Source organism: Crocuta crocuta, unplaced genomic scaffold (assembly GCF_008692635.1).
Source record: "Crocuta crocuta isolate KB4526 unplaced genomic scaffold, BGI_CrCroc_1.0 scaffold156, whole genome shotgun sequence".
Taxonomy (NCBI): Eukaryota; Metazoa; Chordata; class Mammalia; order Carnivora; family Hyaenidae; genus Crocuta; species Crocuta crocuta.
The window spans coordinates 312,114-328,454 of NW_027531308.1; the positions used below are offsets into that span (position 1 = coordinate 312,114).

Genomic DNA, 16,341 nt, shown 5'->3' on the forward strand with positions numbered 1-16,341 from the left:
TATTCTAATGTGCACTAAATAAATAAAGTTCCAGTACTTCCAACTTATTAAAACAAGAAAACTCTATCGGATGATTTATAATATACTTTAAAATTCAAAAACTTTGAGACCTCACTAATTGAATTTTAATAATTTTACAAGTTACTGCAAGTGCCATATAAACTATTATCTTTCAGCTCTAAGGTATCCTCCTATACTCTGTCAGATGCAGGTGCTGAGGCTCTGCCAACTCATTTCTTTCTTACCAGCTCTGCCATTAGAGGGCACTAGAGGGAGACTGCAAGGAGGGGACTTTCTTGTTCCTTCTTCTTTGCTGCCTATGGGCTTCCTGTCTGCTCACTGTGTCTGTGAGCATCACACAACCTCACTGTTCACCTCAGCAACCTTGATTTCTTTCCAAGGCAGCAGCTGTGTTCCAACTTAGAGGCACTCACCTCATCACACCTGCCTCAGGAACACCTGTGTTAGCCAGCAGCCCCCTTTCCTCAGGGGTGGTGTCCCTGCCTTTCTCTGAGCTCAGAGACACTAGCAGCAGCCCCTCCTCAGATATTTGAGTTTCAACTCCACAAGTCCTTCTTCTAAGATTTTAATAGCATTTTCTTTTAGGTTTACTAATTCTAACTACTATCCTTAATTTTCCATCCCTAGGGGTGACAGCAACTTTTTACAAATGCTATGTCTGTGGCATCTCGGGCTTATTCTTTTTCAAATAACTAAATAACAGCTTTATATTTAGTTAACCATTCTTTACACCAAACATTTTCTTTCAAAATAACTGCTATGGTTACTGTCTTCTTACTCGGCCCTGAAAAAGCCAGATTAGCAATAGAATAATGAGTGAGGCTACAGATAATGAGCTGAAAATATAGAAAACAAGTCAGCTGTATAATAGAAAACATAACATGTAGTAAAAATTAATATTTATCCTTAAACTGAAATAGACTATTTAACATGAGAAAAATAGAAAATAAAGAATATAAGGGTGCCTTGGTGACTCAGATGGTTAACTGTTCAACTCTTGATCTCTGCTCAGAAAATTATCTTGCAGTGTCAGGCTCTGTTCTGGGCTTGGAGCCTGCCTGGGATTCTCTCTCTCCCTCTCTCTCTGCACCTCCTGCCACTTGTGTACACTCAATCTCCCAAAATAAATAAGCAAACACTTTTTAAAAAAATGAACAATAAACCACATATTGCCTTTCAAAAGGGATTGATTAACATTGATACTAATTCTATTCGGCACCATATACAGGATGACCCCTGGTAAGATAAGAAATCCATGACCTCTAAGTCCCTTCATAAAGAGTCCAGGGAATGACATCACAGTTCAATCCTTCACATATTTAAGAGACATCAACTTACAAACTGAGAGCATAGTCTCCTCATTGCCACCTTCATCTCTTTATTCCTAAAAGTGTAGATGACTGGATTCAGAAAAGGAGTGATAACCGCATCAAATATGGCAAGGAATTTATCCAGATGAGATGTGGGAAATGGCCACACATAGAAGAAGATTAATGGCCCAAAGAACAAAACAACCACAGTGACATGAGCTGACAGACTGGAGAGGGCCTTGGACATACTACCTGAAGATTTTTTCTGAACAGTCACCAAAATAAAGATATAGGAGATGATTAGAATTAAAAAGGAGGCCACAGAAATAAAGCCACTGTTGGCAGTAACCATGAATTCCAATGTGTTTGTCTCTATGCAAGCAAGCTTGATGAACCGAGGAAGGTCACAAAAAAAGCTGTCTAATTCATTAGGCCCACAGAAAGGCAAGTCTACAACAAAAGCCAGTTGAGTCACCGAATGAATAAGGCCAATGATCCAGGAAGTGACTAGACATAAAATGCACCGCTGTGGGGTCATGATGGCCAGGTAGTGGAGAGGCTTACATATGGCAACATATCTGTCAAAGGCCATGGCGATGAGCAGCACCATCTCAGTGCCCCCAACTGCATGGATAAAGAAGATCTGAACTATACAGCCCTCAAAAGAGATGGTTTTGCATTCTCTTAAAACATCAAATATCATCTTGGGAGCTGTGCAAGAGCAAAATACCATGTCGATGATGGAAAGGTTGGCCAACAGAAAGTACATGGGGGACTGTAAACCGGGGTCAGAGGTCACAGTGAGCACAATGAGGAGGTTTCCCACCAGGCTTGCCACATAGAACACACAAGAAAGGAGGAAGAGAAAGAGCTGGATGTCCCATGAGGTGGAGAGTCCCAGGAACACAAACTCCAACACCACAGAGTGATTGGCCTCTTCCATTGCCTCTGTTAGTAGTGACACCTCTCACGCCACCTGAAAGAGGAGAATAAGGAGATACTGATTCTGGAGAAATGGCAATAATATCATTGTCAGAAAACCTGATGAAGGCTGATGTGTGTTCCCAGAGATCATTTCCATCACAGAGCAATTCACATATCCTTGTAGTATACTGCATCACTAAAATGTAGTGCAAAAAAGAAGGATACCTTTACTTAACTATGTGGGTAGTTCTGTTGTATGTTTTCTGTCATTGCTTCAGGGATATCTCCTATATAACTACAAGTTAATAGGCTTTTATAAAATACTCAACTCCATGAAATAATCAACTGACAATGAATTTCATAATTTGGACATATAACAGTATAAGATACCATATCCATGGTCGCATTGGCAAGTTCTGTGAAAATCATTATAAGCTTTCTTTGAATTCCTGATATGTACATTTCTCATAGCCATAAGTTTGTAAGAAAAAATGAGTAGTTAGAGGAAGGAAGGATAAAAAGTCATAGAGGATGCCAGAGCATGGCACTCTCCACCCCAAAGAAGGATACGTGCTAGAAAGTGACACAGTTAGGGGTTTGTGGAGGGCATTCTGCCTAAGGGCATAGGGAAGAAGGACTATGAGACCAAAATGAAAATGGTGAGTCATAAATCCCAAGTAGACAACAAAAGGTAAGAGTGAACAGTCTTTACCCCTGGCTCTCTTTGTTTCTGTATAAAAATACTTAACCTCATTCTGAATTAAATAAGCTCATTTTAAAATAACAAGGTACTGGTTTTTCTTCTAACATTTGCAGGGATTTAAAGACTTGACAAAATTCAGGGTATAAGAGGAAATGGGGAAACAGGTAGTCTCATAACTAGTGTTGGGTAAGTCAAGTTGGCAATAACCTCCAAAATTGTATACACATATACTTTGATTCTGCTATTCTTCTTGAAAACGATATCTGGAAATATGTGTGTGTTCACAGGAATAAAGCAAACAAAGAAAATATACAGATTGGTGGTTGCCAGAGGGCCAGGGTGTTGGAAGGACGGGTGAAATGGGTGAAGGGGGTGACAAAGTACATACTTCCAGTTGTAAAATAAAGAAGTCATAGGGATATAATGCACAGGGGCTACAGTAAGTAGTAATGTATTGCATATTTGAAATTTTCTAAGAGAATAAATCTTGAAAGTTCTCACTATGGTGATCATTTCTTACAAATATTGAGTCATTATATACCTGTGATTAATAATAATAGCTCAATTATACCTCAATTTAAAAAGATACAGAGATGTTTACTGAAGCATTGTTGCTTATAAGAGCAAAAGCCTAAGAATAACTTCAATGTGTAGAACTAGGTGACTATTTAAATAATATCTATTAGATCCCATCTATGGGATACTATGTGACCATTTACAATGTTGAAGTTGACCTAAATGTACATAGACAGGATAGATAGGAGGAATGGGGGTAGTANAATACATAGGTTTATATGCCCAAAAAAAGTTAATAATAATTACCTCTAAGGAGTAGGAACTTATGTAGGAAAAGGGATCTTTAACTTTTCACCTTATAAGCTCTTACCTACTATCTTGCTTTTTTACAGTTAACATATATGAATTTTAATTTTACCAAAGTGTCCATGTATGTGGATCTGAAAAATTATACAATTCATATCTCTAGAGATTTAAAACCTCAAAGATATCATCATACTGTATCTTCCAAGTTATAGCAAAGATGAAAGCCACACCTAAGATATTCACTAACTCTGTTACTACACTCCTCCCTATGCCTCCCAGTCTTAGCTGAACTACCTCCTCTTCCCTGGACAGGCATCAAATGGTATTTACCCCTGCCTCACACACACACACACACACACACACACACACACACACACACTCAAATATTCCAGGCCATGGCTTCCCTCCACATTCATCACCCAGCCTGCGATGCCTGGGCCTTCATTACATCCCTCTAGTTCTTCCCATTCTTCAACAGCTCACGCTGCAAAACTTCTTACTCTGTGAAGTCCTTTTTCATACTCTTACTTGACTTTTGTGAGGTCAAGACAAATTTTTCTTACATTGTGGTAACAAAACCAAAAACACTAACAATAATAGTGCTCTGTTACTGCTCTAACTTTACATTTTTTTAAACATTTATTTATTTTTGAGAGACAGCATGTATGGGAGAGGGGCAGGGAGAGGAGGAAGACAGAATCTGAAGCAGGCACTAGGCTCTGAGTTATCAGCACAGAGCCCAACACGGGTTTGAACTCATAAACCATGAGATTATGACCTGGGCTGAAACCTGACATCTGTTACTGCTCTAACAAAGACCACTATTTAATTTTCTATTGCTCTACATAAAGATTTTTATATATGCATTTTAAATGTCTTTTTAGACATCTTCCTGATGATTGTATAAATGATATTCACATTAATAAAAAGCAGCTCAGCTTGGTATCAGTTAGATTCCTTTCATAGGGATTATCACCAGTGACCTCCCCATGGATACAATTCATCCAAACAAATGATTGATTCTAAATTACCATCCTGGAAGCTGATAGTCACTCCATCCATGCTTCCAAATACCACTCAGTCCAAACTCTTCTTAGCTTTTAAACAAGACCTTACTTTCTCTTCCACACAAAAATGGATATTTTTTCATTTATCTGCTTAGCTCATATTTTAAAAGTAGATAATTCCTGGTGTTGGTAAAAAGTTGGAAAACAGGATGGTACACTCACTGATGGCCCTGCTTCCTAGCCAATCCTTTTACTTTCTGCCTATACTGAAATGTCATTAGGGGCCATACTTGGTATCAATTTCCCCCTTTTTAATGTCTTTATTTATTTTGGAGAGAGAGAGAGAGCACGTGGGACAAGGGCAAAGATACAAAGAGTAAGAGGATCTGAAGTGGGCTCTGAGATGATAGCAGTTAGTCCGATGCTGGGCTCAAACTCAGGAACCGTGAGATCACCTGAGCCGAAGTCAGCCGCTCAACCAACTGAGCAACCCAGGGACCCCCAGTTTCCGCTTTTAAACAAGGGAAGAATAGTAGTTTAATTCTGACCTTTTCCATGGAGACAGAGTGAAACTGTCCACTTAACTGCTCCTACAAAAGGAAAACAGGTTATTAATGATGATCAGCAACCAAATTCCGGTGTGCCTTTGTAGTGTCCTGAGTCCCTCTCTGTTCAACACACACATACACCATTGACCTCTGCCCACACCCCCAACACAAGCCTAGAATGTAAGAAATGAGAGATACCTCAGAGATCCTCTGTGACTGTCTTCTCTGCTCAGGTCTGTCCATCCTTGTGCTGACCAGCACAGATAGCAAACAAATCATAAATAACATGGGCTCATCTCCAATTCAAGCATGCATGACAATTCTGGAGTATTTATAAAATTTTTTTAAATGTTTATTATTTCTGAGAGAGAGAGAGAGAAAGAGAGAGAGAGAGAGAGCAGGGGAGGGTCAGAGAGAGAGGGAGACAGAATCCGAAACAGGCTCAAGGTTCTGAGCTAGCTGTCAGCACAGAGCCCAACACGGGGCTTGAACCCACGAACCGTGAGATCATGAACTGAGCCAAAGTCGGATGCTTAACTGACTGAGCCACCCAAGCGCCCCTGGAGTATTTTTTAAAGTAGAAGAATGTTTGGGCTCACTCAGACAAAGGTTTGTAATCTTCTACTTCCATTTGAGTCCCAAATTGCTGACAAGGTTGAGTTTAAAGTAAAATTACCAGAAAACAATAAAATTCACAAACGTTTCAATCGCATCTTCCTACAGATTTCTCCAGTAGTTTGCTCCTCCAGAGATTGGTAGAAAGAGCTCAAGACAGAGTAGCAAAAAAATGTACAGGAATGGGCACTGGAACTGCATGCTCTCAAAGTGCTTGTTTTTGCTGCTATCAATGCAGCAAGCCTGTGCAAAGCTGTTGTTGCTGGGACAGGAATGAAACTGCTAGTGATTGTAAAATCTGCTTATTTTAGAATTAGGAAAGCCAAGGTAGAGGAAGGATAAATAGCATTCTTGAAACTAAGCAACAAGCTGGTGGCAAATCCAGAATATGGTTGACTTTTGATTTTAGACAATCCAGCTTATTTCCACAACACCATGCTTCTTTTACTGGAATGATCCTAGTTGGACATCCAGTGTGTGGCCCAGGAAAACAACATATCAAAGCTAGTTCCTTCACCATTGTCCAAAATTTTTCTTCTTTTTTGTTAATGTTTTATTTACTTTTGAGAGAGACAGAGAAAGAGAGAGAATGCATGGGGGAAGGGCAGAGACAGAGGGAGACAGAATCCGTGAAGCAGGCTCCATGCTCTGAACTGTCAGCACAGAGCCCAACATGGAGCTCAAACCCATGAACCACAAGATCATGACCTGAGCCGAAGTCGGATGCTCAACTGACTGAGCCACCCAGGTGCCCCCAAAATTCTTCTTGTTTTATTCCCAGTGGACTCAGATATTCTGCTGCTACTGTATTCTATATCTGGAAACCAACACTCAAAACACATCTGTAAATGTCACTAGAATAACTTCTCCAATATAGTTTACAATGTCATGATTGACCCTGTTCATCTTGCCATCTTCTCTATTTTGGTTGGGAGTTTATCCACTGTCAGCTCCCTGTTGAATTACAGAATTGATTCATTTCTTCTAGCTGATTAGATCTCCCTTCTCACTGCTTTGTGGGTTTTCACTTGAAGCTCTGACCTATATCAAAGACTGTGTCTATCCATCTAACTCACCTGTACCCATGTCAAATGATTGTGGACTTAGAGAACCACAGAATGCAGAGCTCTTACCTTGAAATGTTATTATCACCTGGCATAATAAGCCATATGTAAAACCTCCAAGCAGGAAATAGAGCCAATTAGCAGCACTGAAAAGTTACTTGAGTGCTGCTGTAGAGACCTGGGATTGTCATCATACTATGTTTAGCCAAGGGAGTTGTATCCTAGAATCACAGAAATTTAGCCATAGCAAGCAAAGGTAGAGGTTCGTAATAGGTCTTTTGAGGGAAGAAGAGGAGATTAGGGATTTTTGTGTAAATTGTAAATTTTGCCTTTTTACCTACTTGATTTTCTGATTTATGAAAGAAGAAGAAGAAACTCCATAAGAATGAAAATATGCACCCGAGAACCTGGGTGGCTCAGTCAGCTGAGTGTCTAACTCTTGATTTCTGCTCAGATCATGATCCCAGGATCATGAGCCCTATATTTGCCTCCATGCTGACTGTGGGTCCTGCTTAAGATTCTCTCTCTCTCTGCCCCTTTCTCCCACTCACATACTCTCTTTCTCTAAAATTAAAAAAAAAAGAATGAAAATATACACCTTCAAACAAGTGAAAACAATGCTTATCATCTTTACAGGAAGGAAGAAAAGGAGAGAAAGGGGAAGAAATGTAGGCCTCCATTGTGGCACTGGAATGTGTCCCATTAGAAAGGATAACTAAAGCAGAAATAAAAGGCATCCAAATTGGCAAGGAAGAAGTCAAACATTACTATTTGCATCCTACATGGTATTCTATGTAGAAAATCCAACAGACTCTACCAAAAAATTTTTAGAACTGATCCATGAATTCAGCGAAGTTTCAGGATATAAAATGAATATACGGATATCTATTGCATTTCTATATACCAATAAGGAAGCAGCAGAAAAAGAAATCAAGGAATCAATGATATTTACAATTGCACTAAAAAACATAAGATACCTAGGAATTAACCTAACCAAAGAGGTAAATGATCTATTCTCTGAAAACTAGAACACTTATGAAAGAAATTGAAGAGGACACAAAGAAATGGAAAAACATTCCATGCTCATGGATTAGAAGAACAAATACTGTTAAAATGTCTATAGTACCCAATGCAATCTACACATTCAATGCAATCCCTATCAAAATAACACCAGCATTCCTCACAGAGCTAGAACAAACCATTTTAAAATCTGTATGGAACCAAGCTTTGTGCAGTGGCAGTATCATAGTCAATGAGGTTTATCCGAGGCACAATATTGCTAATTAAAATATGTATGGAACCAGAAAAGATTCTGAATAACTAAAGCAATGTTGGAAAAGAAAAGAAAAGCAGGAGGCATCACAATTCTGGACTTAAAGCTGTATTACAAAGCTACAGTCAAGACAATATGGTACTAGCACAAAAAAAAGACACATAGATTAATGGAACAGAATGAAGAACCTAGAAATGGACCCACATATATATGGTCAACTCATCTTTGACAAAGCAGTAAAGAATATCTAATGGAAAAAAGACAGTCTCTTCAACAAATGGTGTTGGGAAAACTGGATGACTACAAGCAGAATAATGAAACTGGACCACTTTCTTCCACCGTACACAAAAATAAATTAAAAATGGATGAAAGATCTAAGTGTGAGACAGGACACCATCAAAATCCTAGAGGAGAACACAAGCAGCAACCTTTTTGACCTCAGCTGCAGCAACTTCTTACTAGACACATCTCTGGAGGCAAGGGAAACAAAAGGAAAAATGAAGTATTGGGACTTCATCAAGACAGAAACTTCTGCACAGTGAAGGAAGCAATCAACAAAACTAAAAGACAACTAACCAAATGGTAGAAGATAATTACAAATAACATCTTGGATAAACTGCTAGTATCCAAAATCTGTAAAGAACTTATCAAATTCAACACCCAAAACACAAATAATCCAGTTAAGAGATGGACAGAAGACATGGATAGACTTCTCTAAAGAAGACATGAAGGTGTGCCTGGGTGGCTTAGTCTGTTAAGCATTGGACTTCAGCTCAGGTCATGATCTTGCAGTTCATGAGTTCGAGCCCCACATCTGACTCTGTACTGACAGCTCAGAACCTAGAACCTGCTTCAAATTCTGTGTCTTCCTCTCTCTCTGCCCCTTCCCTACTCACACTCTCTCTCAAATAAAAAAAAAAACATTAAAAAAATTTTAATACAAAGAAGACACGCAATGGTTAACAGTCACATGCAAAGATGCTTAACATCACTCATCAACAGAAAAATACAAATCAAAACCACGATGAGCTACCACCTCACACCTGTCAGAATCTCTAAAATGAGCAACTCAAGAAACAGATGTTGGTCAGAATGTGGAGAAAGGGAACACTTCTGCACTGCTGTTGGGAATGCAAACTGGTGCATCCACTCTGGAAAATGGTTTGGAGATTCCTCAAAAAGTTAAAAATAGAATTACCCTAGGACCCAGCAGCTGCACTACTAGGCATTTACCCAAAGATTTTTAAAAATGCAGATTCGAAGGAGTACATGCACCCCAGTGTTTATAGCAGTATTATCAACAATAGCCAAATTATGGAGAAAGCCCAAGAGTCCACTGACTAATGAATGAATAAAGAAAAGGTGGTATGTATGTGTGTGTATGTACACACATGTGTATATATATACATACACACACGATAGAATATTAGCCATCAAAAGGAATGAAATCTTGTCATTTGCAATGATGTGGATGGAGCGATAGTGTATCATGCTAAGCAAAATAAGCCAGAGAAGGAGAAATACCATATGATTTCACTGATGTGGAAGTTAGGAAACAAAACAGGTGAACTTATTGGAAAGAGAAAAAAGAGAGAGGGAAGCAAACCATAGAAGACTCTTAACTATATAGAACAAACTGAGGATTGATGGAAGGAGGTGTGTGGGGAGTGGGCTAAATGGGTGATGGGTGTTAAGGAAGGCACTTGTGATAAGACCTAGGTGTTGTAAGTAATGAATTCCTGAATCTACTCCTGAAACCAACATTACACTATATGTTAATTAACTAGAATGTAAATAAAAATTTGGAAATAAAATATAAAGTAGGCATAATATAGGCAGATGTCTCATAAATAGCTAGTTCTTTATTATGTGTGTGATGTAGAGAGATGAAGAAGGTTTATAATAACAGCATTAGGGATGCACTCAAATAGTTGTGGAGCTGGGATGAGGAAAATCACTGATGATTTAGTTTCTCATAGGTCAGCTCCTTAAAAAGAAACATCAACAAAACAGAAAATTTCCTCTAGGTGTATTGTTTACAGCAAAAGTATGCAGAAAGTCAGTGATGTGGCCATTGATAAACTATAATTATATAGAGCACTCTGTATCAGGTACCTATTACTGTACAACAAAGTAGCTTAAAGCAACAACATTTTCCTTGCTCCTGAGTCTGCTGTTAAGGCCAAGCTCAGCTGAGCAGGTCTTCCACTGGTCTCACCTGGGTTTTCTCATGAGGCATCAATTATCTGGCAACTTGATGGGGACTGGAGATTTTAAATGACCTCATTCACATGTCCAGGGCCTTAAGGCTGGCTCTTTGCTGGACCTGTCTCTCCAAGAGGTCTTTCATCATTCAGTAGTCTTGTCCAAGCTTCCTTACAGGGTAGTAGGAATGCTACAGGACAATAAACACAGAAGGTGCAAAGCAAACTATGCCCCAGTTCTGGAATTCATGCAGTATCATCTTTGCCACATTCCATTGGTCAAGGAAAGGCATGAGACCAGGCCAGATCTCAGGTGGGGAAATCGATTCTTCCTCTTGACAAGAAGAGGTACAAAATATTGTAACCATGTTTCTGAAACAATTAGAGACCCCATAACTACTCATTCTGAGTCATGTTGATTAAGTCTTAAGTAGAAATACCCTTAATATAAGGACCTAATATATGTCCTCTAGGTTTCTATAGTGTTGTCACTCCAAATTTACTAACTCAAAGGAGTTAACTCATCAGCTCTCTTCCATTCCTGTATTTGTCTTTGATATAACAGATTTGTAGTTATTAATTTAAATTTTCTTTTTTTAAAATTTTTTAATGTTTTTTTAAAAATTTATTTCTGAGAGAGAGAGACAGCATGAGCAGGGGAGGGTCAGAGAGAGAGGGAGACACAGAATCTGAAACAGGCTCCAGGCTCTGAGCTGGCTGTCAGCACAGAGCCCGACGCGGGGCTCGAACCCACAAACTGTGAGATCATGACCTTAGCCGAAGTCGGATGCTTATCCGACTGAGCCACCCAGGTGCCCCGATTTAAATTTTCTTAATGAGTATATATTGATACTATATGTGAGACTAAGTAAGTTAAGGCACATGACCTTCCAGGTTCTTCTGTGTGCAGGACAGACCAGCCTCCCAATTCTCAAAGAATATTCAAGACCACTGAGGCAGAGACACAGCCATTTTACTTGATTTTAAAGGAGCCTAAGGGTCCTGTGGGAGAGTAATTTCTCACCACCAACACATACAGACTGCCTAATAAGTTTGAGGTGTCCAAAGGAGGGCAATCTAATACATCTGAGAATCATTATGAAAGCAAAAGACATCTGGCAGAGTAGGTGAGACTAAGGATGTAAGTCCTGGTGTTAGAGCATGGAGTATAATTTTAGTGCAGAGTGAGGTTATGCATGACCACCCTCCAACAAAGCCTCTCCACCTTTTCCCCACCCCTATCCCCCAGATCCCTGCGTGTTCCTATGCTCTCTAGAAACGAGAGAGCTGTGATACAAAGAAAAGACCTGTGACACTAGAGCCCAGATCTCTTCTGTGGGAATTCCCTTCCCACAGAAGAGACTGTGAGGAAAAGCATAAAGCAAGCCAAATATGGGCAGTCCAGAGCAGGCCTCAGAGGTTCAGACAGCGACATGTGGACAACTGGCGACCAGCAGTTTGGGAGAGGTGAGTGATGACTCAAGCAGAAACCTGTGTGCCAGAGTGGCCCCTGTCCTTGAAGCAGAAGAATGGCTACAGCATGCCCAACAGAACAAAGGGTCCATACCTATATGGGAATCTTCCCACCAAGTACTCCAGAGAGAACACTTAGGGAGGAGAACCCAGGAAAAGATTTAATTTCTGCTTCTGAAGCATGTCAGAGAAATGAGAGGTGGAATGTGGTAAATGCGACACATTTGTACTTAGCAGATCCTGCAGCTAGTGTTTTGTCTCATTTTTACTTTTTTAACTTGATTATGTGCCTGCTTATCAAATAGTGTGTGCAGACCTTTATTAAAATGTTGGACACCTAGATAAATATTTTACTTAAACCAAACATTGTCTCCTTACCAACCAAAAGATATTGGTTGGTTTACAATAGGTCCAGGTTTACAAGTTGAATTAATCGCTTCCCCTTCACCTAGAGATAGTCTCTACAATAAATAGTGTTGGGAAAACTGGATACCTATGTGCAAGAGAATGAAGCTGGACCCTTACCTTACACCATATACAAAATCAACCCAAAATGGATTAAGGACTTTAAATACAAGACCTGAAATTTTAAACTCCTAGAAAAAAAAAATAGAGAAAAACTTCTTGACATTGATGTGGGCAATGATTTTTTTGATTTGACACCAAAAGCACAACAACAAAAGGAAAAGTAAATAAGTGGGACTGAATCAAACTAAAAATCTTCTGCACAGCAAGGGGAACAGCCAATTCAATGAAAAGGTAAGCTACAGAAAAATATTTATAAATTATACCTCTGATAAGGGGTTAATATCCAAAATATGTAAAGAACTCCTACAACTGCACAGCAAAATAATAATCTGGATATAAATGGGCAAAGGTCTTTAATAGATATTTCTCCAAAGATACTGAAATGGCCAACGGGTATATTTTGAAAAGATGTTCAAAATCACTAACGATTCAGTAAACTCAAATAAACACTACAATGAGATATTACTTCATTCCTACTAGAATGACTATCTTTTTTTACCTTTGTTTATTTGTTTACTATATATATTTCATATATGTTATATTTATATATAATTTATTGTCAGGTTCACTATCATACAGTGTATATGCAGTGTGCTCTTGGTTTTGGGGATAAGGGATTCCTGTGATTAATCCCTTACAATACAATACCCAGTGTTCATCCCAACAAGTGCCCCCCTCAATGCCCATCACCCATTTCCCTGCTCTCCCCCCCTCCATCAACCCTCGCTTTGTTTTCTGTATTTAAGAGTCTCAAGGGTTTGCCTCCCTTTCTGAAACTTTTTCCCCTTCCCTTCTCCCATGGTCTTCTGTTAAATTTCTCAACGTCCACATATGAGTGAAAATATATGATATTTGTCTTTTTCTGACTGACTTATTTCACTTAGCCTAATACCCTCCAGTTCCATCCACGTTGTTGCAAATGGCAGGATTTCATTTTTTCTCATTGCCAAGTAGTATTCCATTGTAGAGATAAACCACATTTTTATCCATTCATCAGCTGATGGACATTTGGGCTTATGTTGAGGTCTTTCATCCATTTTGAGTTTATTTTTGTGTATGGTGTAAGAAAGTGGTACAGTTTCATTCTTCTGCATGTTGCCGTCCAGTTCTATGTCTGTTCTTGTGCCAACCTTGTGGTAGAGGCTAAAGTCTGGGATTGTGATGCCTCCCACTTTGGGGGATGTTTTGTGGTTTTATACATATTTTAGGATTGTTTGTTCTAGCTTTGAGAAGAATGCCAGTACAATTTTGACTGGAATTGTATTGAGTGTATAGATTGCTTTGGGTAGTATGACATTTTAACAATATTTGTTCTTCTGATCCATGAGCATGGAATGTTTTCCATTTCTTTGTGTCTTCTTCAATTTCCTTCATAAGTTTTCTATATTTTCAGCATACAGATCTTTAACATCTATGGTTGGGTTTATTCCTACGTATTTTATGGGTTTTGGTGCAATTGTGAATGTTATCAGGTTTTGTTTAATGTTTTTATTTATTTTTGAGACAGAGAGAGACAGAGCATGTGAGGGTGAGGGGCAGAGAGACAGGGAGACACAGAATCCAAAACAGGCTCCAGGCTCTGAGCTGTCCGCACAGAGACCAATGCGGAGCCAAACCCATGAACATGAGATCATGACCTGAGCCAAAGTTGGAGGCTTAACCGACTGAGCCACCCCGGTACCCCTGGGATCAGTTTCTCGATTTCTCTTTCTGTTGCTTCATTATTGATGTATAGAAATGCAACTGATTTCTGTACATTAATTTTGTATCCTGCAACTTTTTTGAATTCATGTATCAGTTCCAGCACCTTTTTGGTGGAGTCTTTTGGTTTTTCCACGTAGAGTACTGTGTCATCTGCAAAAACTGTAAGTTTGACTTCTTCTTTGCCAATTTGGATGCCTTTTATTTCATTTTGTTGTCTGACTGCTGAGGCCAGGACTTCCAACACTACATTAAACAATAGTGGTGAGAGTGGACATCCCTGCGATGTTCCTGATCTCAGGGGGGAAGCTCTGTTTTTCCCCATTGAGGATGATATTGGCTGTAGACTTTTCATATGTGGCTTTTATTATGTTTAGGTATGTTCCTTCTACCCTGACTTTCTTGAGGGTTTTTGTTAAGAAAGAATGCTGTATTTTGTCAAATGCTTTTTCTGCACCTATTGACAGGATTATATCCTTTCTTCTATTAATGTGTTGTGTCACATTGATTGATTTGTGAGTATTGAACCAGCCCTGCAGCCCAGGAATTAATCCTTGATTAATGGTGAATAAATGATTGTGGTGAATAATTCTTTTGATATACTGTTAAATTCGATTTGCTAGTATCTTGTTGAGATTTTCTTCATCCATGTTCATCAGGGATATTGGCCTATAATTTTTCTTTTTTGGGGGGTGGTCTCTGTCTGGTTTGGGAATCAAGGCAATGCTGGCTTCATAATGAATCTGGAAGCTTTTTGTCCATTTCTATTCTTTGGAACACCTTGAGAAGGATGGGTATTAACTCTGCTTTAAATATCTGGTAGAATTCCCTGGAAAGCCATCTGGCACAGGACTCTTATATATTGGGAGATTTTTGATAACTGATTCCATTTCTTCACTGGTTATGGATCCATTCAAATTTTCTATTTCTTCCCATTTGAGTTTTGGTAGTGTGTGAGTGTCTAGGAATTTGTTCCTTTCCTCCAGGTTGTCCAGTTTGTTGGCATATAATTTTTCATAGTTTTCTCTGATAATTGTTTGTATTTCTGTGATGTTGGTTGTGATATGTCCTCTTTCATTCAAGATTTTATCTGTTTCTCTCCTCTCTTTTTTCTTTTTGAGAAGTCTGGCTTGGGTTTATCAATTTTGCTTATTTTTTCCAAAAAACAGCTCTTAGATTCATTGGTCTGTTCTACTTTTTATTTTTGGATTCTATATTGATTATTTCTTCTCTAATCTTTATTATTTCACTTCTTCTCCTGGCTTTAGTGCTTCTTTGCTGTTCTGTTTCTCATTCCTTTAGGTGTGCTGTTAAATTTTGTATTTGGACTTTTTTTGCTTCTTGATGTAGGCCTGGATTGCAATGTATTTTCCTTTTATGACTGCCTTTGCTGCATCCCAAAGGGTTTGGACTGTTGTGTTTTCATTTTCATTTGCTTCCATATATTTTTTAATTTCTTCTTTAATTGCCTGGTTTACCCATTCATTCTTTAGTAGGATGTTCTTTAACCTCCATGCATTTGGAGGCTTTCCAAATTTTTTCTTGTGATTGATTTCAAGTTTGATAGCATTGTGATCAGAAAATATGCATGGTATGATCTCAATTCTTTTATATTTATTGAGGGTCTTGTGACCCAGTATGTGATCTATCTTGGAGAATGTTCCATGTGCACTCAAAAAGAATGTGTATTCTGTTTCTTTTAGATGAAAAGTTCTGAATATATCTTTCAAGTCAATCTGGTCAAGTGTATCTTTCAAGGCTGTTGTTTCTTTATTGATTTTTTGCCCAGATGATCTGTCCATTGATGAAAGTGGAGTATTAACGTCCACTACAATTACAGTATTAAGTAATTGATTGCTTATATTTGTGATTAATTGATTTATGTATTTGGATGCTTTCAAGTTGGGAGCAAAAATATTTATAATTGTTAACTCTTCTTGATGGATAGAGCCCATAATTATGATATAATGCTCTTCTTCATCTCTTGTTACAGCTTTTAGTTTAAAATCTAATTTGTCTCGGGGCGCCTGGGTGGCTCAGTTGGTTAAGTGTCTGACTTCGGCTCAGGTCATGATCTCACGGTTCGTGGGTTCGAGCCCCGCATTGGGCCCTGTGCTGACTGCCAGCTCAGAGCCTGGAGCCTGTTTC

General features: G+C 38.8%; 1 protein-coding gene and 1 pseudogene across 1 annotated transcript; one reads left to right on the forward strand and one right to left on the reverse strand.

Annotated features, from left to right (window-relative positions):
* Positions 1-1,350: 1,350 nt before the first annotated feature.
* Positions 1,351-2,274, reverse strand: LOC144237941 (olfactory receptor 4F6-like). The gene has a single exon (XM_077771653.1). The coding sequence runs from the start codon at positions 2,272-2,274 to the stop codon at positions 1,351-1,353; it is 924 nt and encodes a 307-aa protein (XP_077627779.1).
* Positions 2,275-8,237: 5,963 nt separating this feature from the next.
* LOC144237965 (U4 spliceosomal RNA) lies at positions 8,238-8,317 on the forward strand (annotated as a pseudogene).
* Positions 8,318-16,341: the final 8,024 nt, after the last annotated feature.

Excerpts from the sequence above, each read along its gene's own strand:
- LOC144237941 (XM_077771653.1), bottom strand. The coding sequence starts at position 2,274 with ATGGAAGAGGCCAATCACTCTGTGGTGTTGGAGTTTGTGTTCCTGGGA.